Source organism: Solea senegalensis, linkage group LG5 (genome assembly GCF_019176455.1).
Source record: "Solea senegalensis isolate Sse05_10M linkage group LG5, IFAPA_SoseM_1, whole genome shotgun sequence".
NCBI classification, from domain to species: domain Eukaryota; kingdom Metazoa; phylum Chordata; class Actinopteri; order Pleuronectiformes; family Soleidae; genus Solea; species Solea senegalensis.
In genome coordinates, this window is record NC_058025.1 from 3,217,998 (window position 1) to 3,233,869 (window position 15,872).

General features: G+C 40.3%; 2 protein-coding genes across 4 annotated transcripts; both read right to left on the bottom strand.

Annotated features, from left to right (window-relative positions):
- Window positions 1-1,435: 1,435 nt before the first annotated feature.
- On the bottom strand, window positions 1,436-10,313 carry abcb9 (ATP-binding cassette, sub-family B (MDR/TAP), member 9). Of its 3 annotated transcripts, none has more exons than XM_044025337.1 (13): window positions 10,275-10,313; window positions 9,543-9,577; window positions 8,323-9,005; window positions 7,392-7,506; window positions 7,069-7,199; window positions 6,279-6,484; window positions 5,812-6,009; window positions 4,966-5,094; window positions 4,664-4,852; window positions 3,959-4,132; window positions 3,476-3,635; window positions 2,641-2,777; window positions 1,436-2,175 (listed from the first exon to the last, which is right to left on the bottom strand). In XM_044025337.1, exons 3-13 carry the CDS (start codon window positions 9,002-9,004, stop codon window positions 1,840-1,842), a joined length of 2,457 nt encoding a protein of 818 aa, XP_043881272.1. In that variant the 5' UTR covers window position 9,005; window positions 9,543-9,577; window positions 10,275-10,313; the 3' UTR covers window positions 1,436-1,839. The 3 variants fall into 3 exon arrangements, with proteins under 3 accessions (XP_043881272.1, XP_043881270.1, XP_043881269.1); XM_044025335.1 differs by lacking the exon at window positions 10,275-10,313 and adding an exon at window positions 9,664-10,016; XM_044025334.1 differs by lacking the exon at window positions 10,275-10,313 and having other exon boundaries at window positions 9,543-10,016.
- Window positions 10,314-10,644: 331 nt separating this feature from the next.
- On the bottom strand, window positions 10,645-15,754 carry zgc:113436 (uncharacterized protein LOC503528 homolog). The gene is made up of 8 exons (XM_044025338.1): window positions 15,411-15,754; window positions 14,642-14,835; window positions 13,860-13,971; window positions 13,608-13,746; window positions 13,035-13,089; window positions 12,691-12,948; window positions 12,473-12,589; window positions 10,645-11,863 (listed from the first exon to the last, which is right to left on the bottom strand). The coding sequence occupies exons 1-8, from the start codon at window positions 15,577-15,579 to the stop codon at window positions 11,597-11,599; spliced, it is 1,311 nt and encodes a 436-aa protein (XP_043881273.1). The 5' UTR covers window positions 15,580-15,754; the 3' UTR covers window positions 10,645-11,596.
- Window positions 15,755-15,872: the final 118 nt, after the last annotated feature.

Consider the following 15,872-nt stretch of genomic DNA (forward strand, 5'->3'; position numbering starts at 1 on the left):
TAATAATACTACTACTTAAAGCTGCTTTTTATCTACTGTCACAATCAGGCCTACATTTTGGTGTAAGTTGTAGTGATTTTTTGTTATATGGAGCAAAGAAACCAGAAAATAGTAACATTTAAGAAGCTGAAAAATCAGAAAACTTGTTTTAATTATACAAATATGAAAAACCTTAATTCATTTAGTCACTGATTTGATTGTTGCGGCACCTAATTTCAGAAGATGGCACCTAGAAATTGTCAAAAATGAATCCAAATTGTTGATCACATATTTCTGTAGTTGCACCCAAATTCTATTCTATTCTAGTCAATTAAATTACACAATTAAAAGGATTTTTTTTATAGTAGACTGTTCTGAAGTAAATCAAACACATTCTGTTGTCTGAAATTTGAAAAAACAGTGTTTACCAGGAGACAGTGAATGCAGCATGACGCTTTAATGCAGCATGTTTGTAACCATGAAGGACAACATGCAGTATAAACTTCATATTATATTATATATTATATACAGTCGATTGTTAAATTTACAGCGATGAAACAGTTACATTAAATGATTTATCTTTAAATTTACATTTTCATTTACAAATGTGGTACAAATTTAATTTAAACAATTGAATAATCCTAAAAATAAAAACGGCAGCTATTTCCACCTTGCTGCTGCTAAAAATAAATAAATGAAACAACCGAAAACAAACCTTGAAGAAGACTACAATGACAATGAGGTATTAAATGGTACATATTTTTAAACATACTTATATAACATCCCTTGTTTCATCCTGCCTCTGTGAACCCAAAGATTCCCAAACTTCAGAGGTGTGAGGCTTCAAAAACATTCAGTAAAACCTCTATAGATGTGTGTATATATATACACATTTATGTTTATATATAAATTTGATTACATACAGTATGGCATTAAAATGTTATAAACAGTGAGTCCTGGAAAAAGTACTTTTCCAGGACTCACTGAAATTCAAGGACTGAATGTGCTGACGCAGCTTACTAAGATGGGAGGACAACTTGTAAGAGCGTCTTCGTCCATGCTGGCGTCAAAGTCAGTGTTTGTCATTTTTCTTTGGTGAGACAGAGATCTTGAAATTTTCATTATCCCAGGCATCACGTCGTCATTTGCTCTCTCTTTGCTTAACTTTACTCGCTCATTGTTCTACATGGAATCTCACGTCAGCGGCCGAGAGAGAGACAGTGGACAGCTAGTAATTTCACTCACTTTCACGCTAAAATAATGTGATTAATAGGCCAGTGGTTGGTGTTTTTTTCCCCCCTGCGCGAGTTGTCACGGCCGTGTCACAAAAACAAAACGAGTCACAACAACACACACACATAAAGACCAGGGGTCCAAAACTCAAATGACCTGGGGGTCAATGAGCATCCAGTCTGGTCATGTGGGAAAAAAAGTGGTGAAATTAGCTTAAAATCAACAACGTTCATGATTATATTAAACAGAATTTCAAGTGTAGTGTTTGTTATGAAAATGGAACCATACAGTTGACAAAAAAAACAAACAATTTTTATGCAAAATGAAAATTTTGATAAATAAAAACGCTTTTGAGCAGCAGCATTCACCTGTGAAACTTTTCATAGACACTTTTACCTCATAGTTGAACTTGTCTGCAGCTGCCTCACTTCACGAGCTCAATTGTGCATAAAACGTATCACTTCCTGTGTGCGGGAAAGACGTGAGATCTTACACAGTGAACCTTTAACCAAACCCTGGCCACACAAACTAAAACCTGATTATAAATCGTCAGAGCCGGGAAATCCTACACTCTGGACCTCTCCTGAACTGGTTCTGATCATCGTCTCCACACGCTGCAGTTCATTCTCAGTACCGAGCTTTGAACTCAGACTCACTGCCGCCACCACCGCTGCTGCTGCTGCTGCTGCTTCTTTGTCTCCTCCGCCGTCGCTCTCCTTCAGGCCTCCTGCTGAGCTCAGGTGGGTTTAGGAGCTCCGCCCCCGTCTGAATGCCCAGGACCTGCCTCTGCACCAGTTTAGAGTAGAGCCCCCCGCTGGCCATCAGCTGAGCGTGCGGGCCCTGCTCAGCCACATGGCCTTTGTCGATCACGATGATGTTGTCGGCCTTTTCCACCGTGCTGAGGCGGTGTGCGATCACCAGCACCGTGTGCTCCTGCAGGATGTTGTTCAGAGCCTGCTGAACCTGCGCGAGACAGTCACACAGGGGTAAATTTACAAGTTTACATCCAAACGCTGCAGCATTTTGGGCCAAAAAAACTAAGCTTTCAAGAATAAAATCTCAGATAAGAGGCTGAACATGGAGCATCTTGTCAAGTTATACTTTTGGAAATACTTCCTTTTTAATCACATAAATATCAGTGTCAGGGCTTTGAAAAAACTATGTAACAAACTCACTTCTGGAGGAAGAACCACACAGACTTGGTAGGAAATGCTCTCGTATGTGGAGGAGGAAATGGTTGGTTGTGGTCACACGAGTGCACAACTGCTGCTCTTTACATCTGCATGCTTTTCACAGAGGTTTTATAGTTTCTCAAGAATCAGTTTAGATTATTTAATAATTACAATTTTGGATCTGGAAGGAGCAGAAGTGCAGCGAGCACGGTGTCTTTGACGTGACCCGTGGGAGCCCAGGTCGCTGTGTACTTACACTGTGCTCACTCTCTGCGTCCAGAGCGCTGGTCGCCTCGTCCAGAATGAGAACACGAGGGTTGCGGACGAGAGCCCTCGCGATGGCCACTCTTTGTTTCTGGCCCCCTGACAACTGAGTGCCCTTCTCTCCAACACCTGGGAGTAGAGATGACTTGAGGTGGATTAAAGCGTTAGCAGCAGCGTTTAATCTCATTTAATCTCTAACAGCTACATGCAGTAACCTGCGAGACCTTTTCATTTTCTAGTGGGATGAATGTCATTCTTCTGTATTGTACTGTAAATATACATCAGAATAAGTAGGATATGACGGATTATATTGACAGTATAGTCTGGGATTGAAGCTGCTTCCGCTACTTCTTTCTGCCCTACATTTATTCACAGAGTTCTTCTGATTGAAAAAAAGTGTTGTTAGATACAGGAAACGTTTCTCCCACAATTAGACATTTGTTTTTACAACATAAGATAAGATAATCCATATTTTTAAGGACCAAAATTGAGTAATTTACAGTGTTACAGCAGCAAAGACATGGGAAAGGTAAAAAACAACAAGCATGCATTTCACATCACATCACATTGTATACACATGTACTGTGTATACAATACAATATGGTTTATTGTACAATATACAATAAAAAATATGGACTATTAAATAAATAAACAATAAAAATAAAATAGAATAACCTGAAAGTTATGTGTTACTCTTATCTGTCACTTCTTGTATTGCCCTAATTGTTACTGCATATGAGATTAATATTAAGATATTTAAATAATGGTTGTGCTGCACCGTAAAGGATTGTCACTGAGTGCAGTGGTTATATAAACATAATAATTACCTGTCTCGTAGCCTTCGGGGAGGCTGGTGATGAAGTCGTGAGCGTTCGCTTTGGTGGCGGCCTGAACCACAGTCTCCATGGAAACGTCACTCAGCCCGTAGGTGATGTTGTCCTCGACCGACCGCGCAAACAGCGCCGGCTCCTGCCCCACGAGAGCCACCTGCAGAAACACAACAACTCCAATTTGACTTTGTTTTTCGACAATCGGCCACTAAACCAATTTATTTTGACTCACCAGAGTCACTAAATGTGTCTTGAGTGACATAAAAAAATCCTTTCAAGTCCAGTTATAAAATAAACATTTATTTTGTGTTTAAATGCTGCAAAAAGAGAAGCTGGAAAGTATTTACAGACGCAATAACAATATGTCGGTTTGCAGAAATGTGTTGACAGTTAAAGATAACATCACTTTCTTCGTTTAGAAGAGAATCCCTCTGCACTTCTACAGTGATGTGCAGACTATATAAATATAAATATACAGACCCTGGAGTGGAGGTAGTCGTGCTGAAAGGTGTGAACAGGTTTCCCGTCCAGAAGCACTTGACCCTGCTGAGGAAGGTAGAAGTTTTCCAGCAGACTCACACAGGAGCTCTTTCCACTGCCCGAGGGCCCCACGAGAGCAGTGACCTCTCCTGGCCGCAGAGTGAACGACACGCCCTACAAAAGGGGAAAACCAAGTCAATAAGTCATTTTCTTCACATGTTAACGCAACGTTAGACATCTGTTATTATTCTAGTGCAGAACCGTTATAATATCTGCCTGTTTCTTGTGCGTATTTTTGTGTTTGTCAGTAGAAATGATCCCTTCTAGGGTCATGGAAGTGGCTTTTTTAGCGTTAAATCAGTAAAATTTCAATGGTTATCTCTTGTGTTTCTTGACCCCACAACATCAAAGTTGCCAAAACACACACTTGTGAGGTGTATTGCATTCACTTGGAAAAAATAACTAGAAAAATGATCACATGAATCCAGAAAAACTTGTTTTCAGATGAAATGATGCAGAAACAAATAATGTAACATCATTTCTGTTTACGGAGAGGCAGATTAATAACATAAACAACAAAATGAAATCACCAAATGTTGCACACTGTAGCTTTGATTTAAATCTAATTTTTGGCTTGATGCTCCTGTGGAACCTGACCAGCTGTGGTTAGTAGGTAAAAGAATAAGAAGATGCCTCAGAACAAACCTTGAGGACATCAGTGTCAGGTCGCGTTGGATAAGCAAACGTGACGTCTTTGAACTCGACCAGACCGGCGCACGTGTCTGGAGCCTCCGTGCCGTCAGCTGGGTGTTTGGGTTCTCTGTCCAGATACTCAAACACCTTCTCTGCGGCTCCGACTCCCTGCATTAATCCAGTGTACACTGACGCAATGCTCTGTAAGATGTTTTTAAAAAAAAAAAAGAGAAGAAGAAGAAAAAGCATCACCGTCTTGCCGTTTTTTTGAACACTTAAATAATAAAAGAAATGTACAAAAACTGATGACACACCTCGAGACATTCACCCAGCTCGAGCATGTATATGAAAAAAGAGATCAAGTTACCACTCGTCATCTGACGGGTAATTACGAGATGACCCCCATAGTAGAGGACGGAGACCTCCAGAACAAGCTCTGAAATCTGAAACGCAAACACACAAGTACTGTGACACACGGGTATAGATTTTTAAAGAATAAACCAATTTGATTCTTTTACATGTTGGAATTAGAGCCTGGATACCTGACCCGAGCTGGACCAGGTTCCGGGTCAGCTTAGGTCACGTCAGTCATGTTCTTTTAGTAAAATAATACTTCATTCGAATGGCTTTATTGAAAATAACAGTGTAAACATTCACTAACTTGATGAAGAACAAGTAAAAAAATAAGTGATAATCTTGTCTTCATTCTGGAAATACCTGTGACTACCTACTCCAGTTGAGAGGCCCTTGCCTAAACTAAAAATAAAAGGCTGCATTTAAGGTTAAGAAAATGAAATAATTCAGTTTTTTAAGCAATTACATACTTATGAGGAAAATATTACATTTCTGCTAAATATTACACACAGGACCTCAATAACTGCCTTTTCGACTGGTTTAAATCTCATTAAATCTCATCTCATACCATTTTTTCTGAGGTGTTAACCGTCTCAATTTCTAGTTTCAGGTCTTCTTCAATAGAACATGATGTCAGTTTTGTAAATTATGTTCCCACTTAGAGGAAAAGAGATGATAAATTGTGTGACTGACAGCTGCTATCGTCCAATAAAAGCCGAGTTGCAGGTCTGTGAACGTCTGAAACGTGGCACGGACCTTAAACTGTTACGTGTAGATTTGTTGTAGAGTTGAATGTGGACACCTACACTACTGGACCACATGTAACAGGCGTAGGCCAGAGCTTCCTTCTTGTTGAGCTGGTACATGGCTAAGAGCTTGGCGTAGTACGAGGCCTCCTCCCCGCACTCGTTTGCAAAGCTCCGCACTGTCCTCATGGATGAGATGGTCTCTTCTGCCACTCTGTTGGCTTCTGCGAGAGTGGTCTGTACTTGTTTGCTCAATTTCTGGAACGAGAAAAATAGAGAATGTGTTTAATTGTTTAACCCTCAGAACACACAGCATTTCGTTTAAACATACAGTATATACAGAGAATGTGCAATATAACGTGTCTTATATCCTATTTTTCAGCTCAAAAATTATCAAATAAGCCAAAATATGACAAAATATAAAAGATAGTTCTCAAGTTTGCGTTAAAAACATTGATATTTATTCAGTCTGCCCTCTAGGAAGCGCTGTCAGCACAGGCACAGAACTGCACACACACACTATATACCTTGTAGTAATCGCCGTAAAGTTGAGAGACGAGGCCGATGAAAGGGAACCCCATGATGGCCACGAGACTGAGCTTCCAGGAAATGCCGAACATGAAGAAGAGGAAGCCGGCGGCCTTGATGGTGCTCCGCAAGAAGATGTTGACGTTCTGGGTGATGAGGTCGCTCACTTGCGTGGTGTCAGCCGACAGACGGGACATGATGTCACCTACAGGGTGATAAAAGACGAGTGACCACAGAGTCTCTGAGTCTCAGTGTAAGTCAAGAAGAAATTCCCCGCAAACAACGCGGTTATCAAGCATTATTGTCAAAATTGAGAATGGTACAAGCAAGAATCAACATTCAGTCTCATGAGGGAAAACAACTCTGTAGATTCTCATAGTATGAGACACAGAGGCTCACACTCAGTGAAAACATGGCTGACAAACAGGAAACTGAAGTTTGTATACCATTCATTCTACCACACCAAAGTCCACAGAGAAAATTTGTGATTTTAACTCAATGATGGAGGCAGCGGTGGATGCCTCCATCATTTTGTGCTATGATGTAAAATCACTGACTTTCTATATGGTTTTAACTTTAAAAAGAAACATTTTTTTTGTCATATTGTTTCACACACCTCTGTGCCGAAGCTTTTAGAATATATGAACCATATGAAGGTAATGGGCAAAAGTCTATTATAGCATACTATAAAGAGGAATGCAAACAGCAGCAGCAGCAGCAACAGGCGGGAAGTTAGCCGAAAAACCACCTGCTCACAGAAGTTTAAAATAAATGTATCAGTAACGTTACCTGTGTGGTTTTCATCATAAAAGCCAATCTCCTGCCTCATGAGAGTTCTGAAGAGATGGCTCCTGAGTCGAAGGTTCAATCGAGAAAAAGTCAGGGAGAAGATGCCGCCACGCACTCCCATAGCAAATGAACTGAGGGGCAAAAAAACACTTGTCAGACCACATTTAAATCCGGCATATTTTTATCATTTGTTTTTATTGACGCAGATGTATTTTTGTCAGTTGTCATTATATCACCAAATAACAAACTATAATACCTACTTTCATATATTCAAACGCCTGTGCCACTTTACACTTTAATATTAGTGTAATTATGTCACTCACCTGACCAACGCCAACACTCCCAGGATAATGACTGGTTCTGCAAAGTGCTCCATGCTCTTGTAGTTCACAATGCCGTCAATGGCTCTGCCATAGTAGAGCGGTATGAAGGCTTCACCTAGAGGTACAGACACAGATTGTAATATATATTCAGTTTTAAGGATTTCTTTGTTACTTGGAGCAGAATATTCCCTTTTAATAAGATGAAAAATCAGAGAAATTAAAAAAAACACTCAAAATAGATTAATCTAGTAAATAATTAATAATCGGTTGAACGAGTAATCATTTCAGTTTAAAATGAATAGATGTTTCACTTTCTAATTTCTGACACTAACCACTGACAAAATGGTTCCTTTGAGAGAACAATGAGCAAGTTAATATATGAGCAATATTCTGACCTCGAGTCTGACGATGAATTATAACAATAATCATTAACTAAAGCTCTTTGTCAGAAGGTCTTCATGTACACATCACACAGGCGACGCATTCATGGTATAACTGCATAAATATGGGTTACTTATGCATGTAAACGTGAAACCAAGAGCCCTGTTCTTTATGTTCATGTTGACGGTGGAATTCAGCAGGTTGTTATTTAGTTCCAAAAGGTAAATGTGTTGTATAACGTGCAGCGAGTGACACAGTCTTCACTTCAAGGTTGCCATAAAACGACTGTGTCAAGACCTTGCAAGACTGATGCAATCTGGTGTAACAGGGAGACGTAATCACTGTGACTGTACAGCTTCACCTTACTGCGTTAAAGTGTGACCAAACCCCCCTCTTCTGCGGCTAAGTCCGTCCCGTCCGATGTCTGATTATGAAAAATGTCAAGAAGTAGTGGGCTGAGAGCTGAGTGAAGGAGAGTAGTAGTAATCACTGGATTTCACCTGAAAAAAAAGTGGTTTAAGGGGTTTATTTACACTTTAAGTTCACTCACACACAGCTGAGATGACGAGGAAGAAGAAAGCCACACACAGCAGACCAGCATCCTTCCTGGAGAAGCTCATTAAACGTCCCACTGTAGCTCCAGAGCGGGTTGTCTCCATCTCCTCCTCTTCTTTCTTCTGCGTCTTCTTCTCCCTCCTCTCACAGCCCACCTCCTGCTCCTCTTCACCAGCTGTCGCCATCAGGCTCTCAGTCTCCTCACAGCTTCCTTCTCCTGGGTTGTAACTCCTACGTCGACTATTCACCGGGCTGGACTCCTTCCCTAGCAGAATCCACAGGAGCATGACACCCACAGAGGAGGCACAAGTCCAGCAGATGAGACTGAGGAGCCAGGGCTGCTGTGACAGAGGCTTCACCTCGGTCAGCATGAGCAGTTTGGCCAGGGCGTAGGTGATGACGACGAGGCAGAAGAAGAGAATGAGGCTGGTGAGCGCCGAGACCCTCCGCGGGCCGTGCTTCTTGTTCCACGTCACACCTATGGAGGCCCCGAGCAGAAGGGAAGCTCGCAGCAGGACAAACCCCCAGAGGTCCAGCGCTGACTGGAGGATGTTAAAGTTCAGGGCATCTTCACCGAACGTGGCCAAGTGTGATCCATGTGTGTAAAGGACAGTGGTGAGGACGACATCCAGGAGGGTAAACAACACACTCAAGCTCACGCTCACTTTGATGCCCATGCTGGTGATCGGGGAAGAGACACAGGAAGTTATAACCAAGAGTGATTAGCATTTAGACTTTAAATTAGGGCTAATCTGGTACAATATTCAGTATCAGAATCAGGAGACAGGGAAAATTAAATTTTAAAACCTTTAATATAATACAAATAAAATTTAATTGAATTGAATTGTGTAATCTTTAAATATTAATCATTTAACACTGTTCAAACCAGTGTCAAATGAGTTGAACTTGTAAAAACGTAAAACGTTGATCTGTGTTAACCAAACCAGGAAATGATGATGATTTCTTTGTTATCTGGAGCAAAGAAACCAGAAAATATTCAATTCGAAGAAGCTGAAAAATCAGTGAAAATTGTTTTATTTATTTGAAGAAAAAAAAACCCCACTAAAACCAATGAAATCATAATAGCTGAATCGAATAATACCACAATTTACACACGGAAGATTTAAATACAGTTAATCCGGTCAGAACTTACGTTTATCTAAAATTTAAACAGAAACAGCGCAAAAATATGACAATATTATAGATTATACTTACTTTTATTTTGAAGGAGTGCACTTCCGGTCAAGTACCTGGATGAATGTAAAAATGTGAAACGTGAGGTAGTACTTTATCTGTTTTTAACTGTCTTTATGCAAACACGAAATAAATGATATACCAGTAAGACTGCAACACTCGTTTACTACGACATTACAAAAAAGTTAGCCGTTAGCAGGCTAAAAGAGTTGAGTTACGTCAGGTTACAAGTGCGTCCATGTTAATTACAAAGAACAACCGCAATGTTGAAGTAGGCGTCCACAGGAAGCGTCAATCATTTACCACCGTGTTTGTATAGTGACTGTTAAAATGCACAGTCATGCGGCGTAGTATAGAATAGTGTACTTGCTAACTCGAAGGCAAATAATCCACAAACTGAGCTTCCGTAGCGAAGTGAACGCACCGGTATCAAAGATCGTCTATGTCACAGAGGAATTACACCCTTGTCAGACGCTGTCATCCGCCACAAACACGCTAAATCGCAAACTAACAACAAGCCACACGTTGAAACAAAAAATAAATACATCTGATTAATGAATCGGTTGCGACCGCGATTAGACAACGTGTTGTCATGCGCCTCTGTGTAATCATTTTCGCCAATCAGTGAAATATTAAAATTAAGTTGGTATAGTAAAAAAAACAATAAGGGGGGAAAAAAAAGATAGAGATAGAATCATCAACATTTAAGTGAACATTTTTATCATTATAAAACCCTGTCAAAAACACACCTACCTTAACCCAGCGGTGGTTTTAAGGCTCGGAAAAGAAGGCAGATTGAAACATCTGTCCGTTGTTATCCTATCTTAACGTAAGGCAAGGATTCCGGAAGTCATAGCCACGCCCACCAACGCCAAATTAGGAGAGGGAGGTTTTTCTTCCTCAGTCTGGGGCAAAACAACTAACGATGGTTGTCTCGATTAATTGAGTAACTGCCTCTTCCTCTCAGCCTCGATCACCACCTCCCTCTTCTCCTCTTTCTTGGGTCCCACATAGTACAACGTGCCGTCTACAGGTGGAGACGAGTGAAGGGGACGTGGGAAACGTGAAAAGTTGTTGAGTGTACAAAACATCTGGTATATAGACAGAACATCACACACCACGGTGAATTCAAACATGTTTGTATTTATGCTTGGAGCTATGGTCATACAGATCAACATTTTCCAACATTTTATGGACCAATAGTTGACAGATTAATCAGTTATGAAGATGATGGATTAGTTGCATTTAAAACCGCATAGATTAATATAGACTGATCTACTCACTTAATGTGAAACAAATAAGACATTAGTACAATTACGTGTCAGCGTCCATCTGTTGAAGTTGCTACAGGAATAATGATAAATTATCATTATTCGTAAATCCAAAGTTGACAGAACACTTACTTTTGTAAATGAAACAGCAATAATTAGCATTATATTTTATATATTTTACACTGAAAGTGGTCTTTTGTACTGACACATAGCAACAGAGAGTGTCCAAAATACGTCCAAACGGTACAAAAAAATACTTTTTAAAAAATAACAATTGCTCTGAAGTCGTGGTCAACTGACGTGGGCATTTTCTTTCTCAACCATCTAATAAAAAGCAATATTTAACATTAATGATACACAAAATTTCTCATCTCTCCAGTCCTGTGAACTGATATAATGTATATAAAAAAAAAATAAAAAAAAATATTTGAGTTAATTTAGCTAGTTTCTGGGAACAAAATATAAACCTATAATGTCATAATTGGCCTGATTTATTAAAAATCTACTCTGAAGTATTCCTTTCATGTAATGGCTGCACACGAGGCTTCACAAGTGAAACAATACCTTTTATTTCTAAGTATTGCAGCTCAATAAATGTGTTTTATGACAAAGTGAAAATGAATAAGTTAAGAACGTTTTTATGAGAAACAATGAGAGTTTTGCTTGAGTCAGTGAATTCTGTTTCCGAGGTTCGTCTTTTCACTGGATTTCCAGCGTCTTCTGTCCAAGATGTTCAAACGCATCACTGTGACGTGGTCATGCTCCGTCTGTGTGTCTCTCTCGTCTTCCGTCTCCGTTTGAAACTCAGTGGGCGTCAGACTCGGTCAGGTGATACACCGGCTCCGTCTTGATGTCGTCGGAGCCGCTCTGCTCGGTGGACAGCACCGTGTCCACGGGGAAAGACAAATATAAACTCTCACTCTTGACTTTCTTCGGCGAGGGCGAGTCTCCCTCGTCGAACAGAGGATCCTCAATTTTAAAAGTCATTGAGGACGCGTTGGACGTCATGGTCTTGGCCTTTTTCTTCTTCTTCTTCTCTTGTTTATAGGCTGCGTTCATGTTGGTTAAAACCTGTGAACAGTGAAACATAAACATAAACCTATTTTATTCAACACAAAACGGAAATAATGTAAACATTTTAAGGCCTGTTAACATTATTGACACATTTCTCAATTATTTACTTGATTTAATTGTTTTTTTGGGCCAATTTTTCCCAAAACAAACACACACCTTTTTTTTAGGACTCTATCAAAATGGCTTTTCAATACACAATTATTTCAAATAAAAATATGATTTAACAGCTGGAATTCCATTTGTTTTTTTTCCTATTGTTCACTCTGTATCTTGTGTGACAAAAAAAAGTTAAGAGTTAATAAACGACAGCAGATTACTGTAATAAGATGTCTGAAAGGAGGACTTGTCTATCAAAAGTGATCTATTTGCACTAGTTAACACGGGTTAAAACAAACCATAGTAAATGTTTTTATGGTATTACATTCTTATTCTTCCCTTTATTAATATATATGTACTATTAGTATATTTTATTTTTAGGCTTTTGTGACCCTGTAAGACTCCAGATTACCAGGCAGCGTGTGGTCTGCGGTGTGATACACATGATTCTTATGATTCTGACAACTGTAACAGTATTTTTAGAGTTTTAAAAACAATAACATGATTTACCAGCTGTTTGACACAGTTCTGCTGCGCCTGCATTATTGCCAAATATGTGGACGCCTCCTCCTTTGTGGAACACATATCCTGCTCGAGGTCTTCATAATTCACCGGGCTCAGTAACATCTACAAGAAAGGAAATTTAAAGACATTTAAATAGCAGACACTAAAAAACACACACACACACACACAGTCAGAGAAGCAGTTTACTCCCAACAGTCTCTTACCTCGTTGGGTAAGTTTGCTTTCCTGTTGAACATGAGGGAGTAAGGCGTGAACTTGGTCATGGGGTTGGTGGACGTGCGGAACAAGAACAGCACGGGGTCGAGGAAGTCGTCCCACTCGCTCTGCTTCTCCGTCACCATCTGCACCACAGCTTCCCTCAGCGTCGTACTCGTGCAGTCGTGGAGCGGGTTGAGATGAGGCTGATCCACGGGAGAGACCTTCTGCACGACGTTCCATCTGTCGGCCAGCTGCTTCGTCACCTGCGAAACAGAAGAAAAAAACATCTGCCGCGAAAGCTGTGCTGAGGAAAAACAGATCAAATTCATTCACCCGTTTGTTTTCTCACCTCATCGCAGAAGTCAGAGTTCTGCGAGCACACGATAGTTTTCGGGGCACCGAACCTGCACAAAGAACAGAGGACATTGGATTTGTTCAGTTTCAGGTTAAAAATAAAATCCTGTGCAAGAGTCTTGTGTTTTTAGTGTAAATGAGTCATTAGAATCACTTCATTAAAAAGATTTGTTCACAGAATCGTTCAGTACTTCCTGCATGACTGGAGCACAGACTACTGAAATACCACTGAACGTTGGGTTGTGATTCGGCTCACGATCACCAACTTTCAGCAGTGCTGTCACTAAAAACACCAGACTCCTCTGATAAAGATTGACATTTTAGACATTTCCTTTGCTAAATGTTGGAGATTATCACATGTTCTCAGGGATTTGTAAGTCTTTTTAACTGACCTACAGTTCGGCATTGTTCGCTTTGATTCTTGCTTCGGACGTTGCGCTCATGACTCCTCCATTGACGACATTCTCTGACCAATCAGTCACATTTTAGTATCGGCTCAAGCACCAGGTACCACGTACCAGGTACTATCACTGACGGATGTAAAGTACCATAACTCAGGAGTATTTACCTGTAAATACACTTGGAGACGCATCTTGCAATAGAGAGGCTGTCGGCCCTTTGTACTGGAAACACTTCGGGCCATTTGCTGAAGTAATCGATGAGGACGACGACATACGTGTTGCCCTGCTGCGTCTCAGGAAAAGGACCTGGTGAGAGAAGAAGAGAGAAAACAACACAACACAAGAGCAGTCAAGCGAAGAGTTAAAGAAGAGCGAAAGAAAATCTCACTTGTTCATTTCATCATAGGTGAATGAATTACCTATGATGTCAATCCCGACAACGTCCCACGGTGCGTCCACCTTTATGGGCCGCACGGTTCTCGCCATGTTTTTATTCCGCTCCATGTGCTGACACGTCTCACACACTTTGATCTGAAACAGGCAGAAAAAAACATTACTGTAAAACAACAGAAACACAGAAGAAAACTGATTCTCTTCAGTCTCTTGTTCAAGATTTTCAGGATTCCTCCTCAAACACTGTACAACTACATAAAAACCATCAGTGAACCGTATCAGCAGATTAATGAAAATGTGTCTTTACCTAAATGTAAACACACACAAAAAAGCTCTGGCACTTTACTTAAATTGGCTAGCAGAGGTGGGAATTAAACCCTTTTGACTCCCTCTACTTCCCCACTGAACCACCGTCGCTCTAAATGATAGGTGGAAGGAATAGGTGCAACAGCAGTAAAACAGAAGTTCAGGCAAATTAATGATTTTTAAATGCAAATCAAAAGGCCTAAATAATGACTCACAAAGAGCGAAAAGTCCAATATTAAGCAGGACCTCACCAGTGCTTTGACACCAGAGCAGTTATATTAATGTGTAAAACACTGATAAACACTGTTCAACTGCTTTAATCCCCACTAAAGTGTATATTTCTGCATGTGTGTGTAACAGTGTGTGTTTGGCTTCAATCATTGAAATTAGGCAAGGTGGTTATGGTGGTTAACACATTTTCCTGGTGGGTTACAAAGTCAGATATTTTTCAACCGCTTTCCACCGTCTTTAACGTTTGACACATAAAAGGTGCAACAAGTACCCAGTCCACCACGTCATTGACGATGCCGAGCCAGTAGTACTTGCTCTGGATCCTGTGAACGGTCTTCTTCTGGCCCAGGTGATTGCCGATGTCATTGAAGTGACAGTCGAGGAAAATCTGCCTCTTCCTCTCAGCCTCGATCACCACCTCCCTCTTCTCCTCTTTCTTGGGTCCCACATAGTACAACGTGCCGTCTACAGGTGGAGACGAGTGAAGGGGACGTGTGAAACGTGAAAAGTTGTTGAGTGTACAAAACATCTGGTATATAGACAGAACAACACACACCATCGTGAATTCAAACATGTTTGTACTTATGCTTGGAGCTGCGGTCATACAGAACAGCAGAACCGAAACATTATCTTTTTTGGCATATTTCATAAGTATTTTGCAAATCAACCTCCTCCATCTCACCCTGTTAGAATTTGACTAACTAAATATTAGGCACTTTTTAATTATTTACACCAGTCTCCACATAGAAATGTGAGATTTTGAGGGTAAATGCACTCTGTTCTCATAATGCTTTGACAACAGCATCACCTGGCAAGCATCAATACTTTACAGGTTTAGATGGACCTGACATTCAGCATGAAACACTAAATAAGTGTGCCGAATTTATTAAAATGTGCATTAGATTCATACTATATCATAATTTATGTCATAGGAAATACATAGTTGAAGAAAACCCGGCGCGAATGTGTATTTGCAAGTTTCCTTAATGGAATTTCGTGACGTGAATAAGGAAAAGAGTGTTTTTCCGAACAAAACTTACCGTCAATCACGAATTTCTCTGCGTATCTTCGGAGGTTCTTCTTTCGTAAAGAATTCATGCTCTGAGGAAAACAGCCTTTGGCAACATAAGTGTAAATGTCACCGAGTTTGTTGGAGCTGGACTCGACCACCTCCTCCTCGGCGACTTGCAGCGAATCCACGCTCAACATTTTAGCTAAAAATCTTACAGCTCACTTTCATAAAAACCTCAATAAACATAAATGTTCCTCGGGCCGAGCCGCAGTTACCGAACACAAAATATTCCACAACAACATCAGGTACAAGGCATGTATGTCTTTGTGCGAGTCTCGCCTCCTGACTCTTCTTCTACTCAAAGTTTAGCCAGTTTTTTAAAAAATTAGCGCCCCCCTGTGGACCAAGTCTAGTAATGCACTAACAACAGCAGCACTTACTGTACATAAAGACTTTTCTTTTTAATTATTCATATTTATTTGTCTTTACA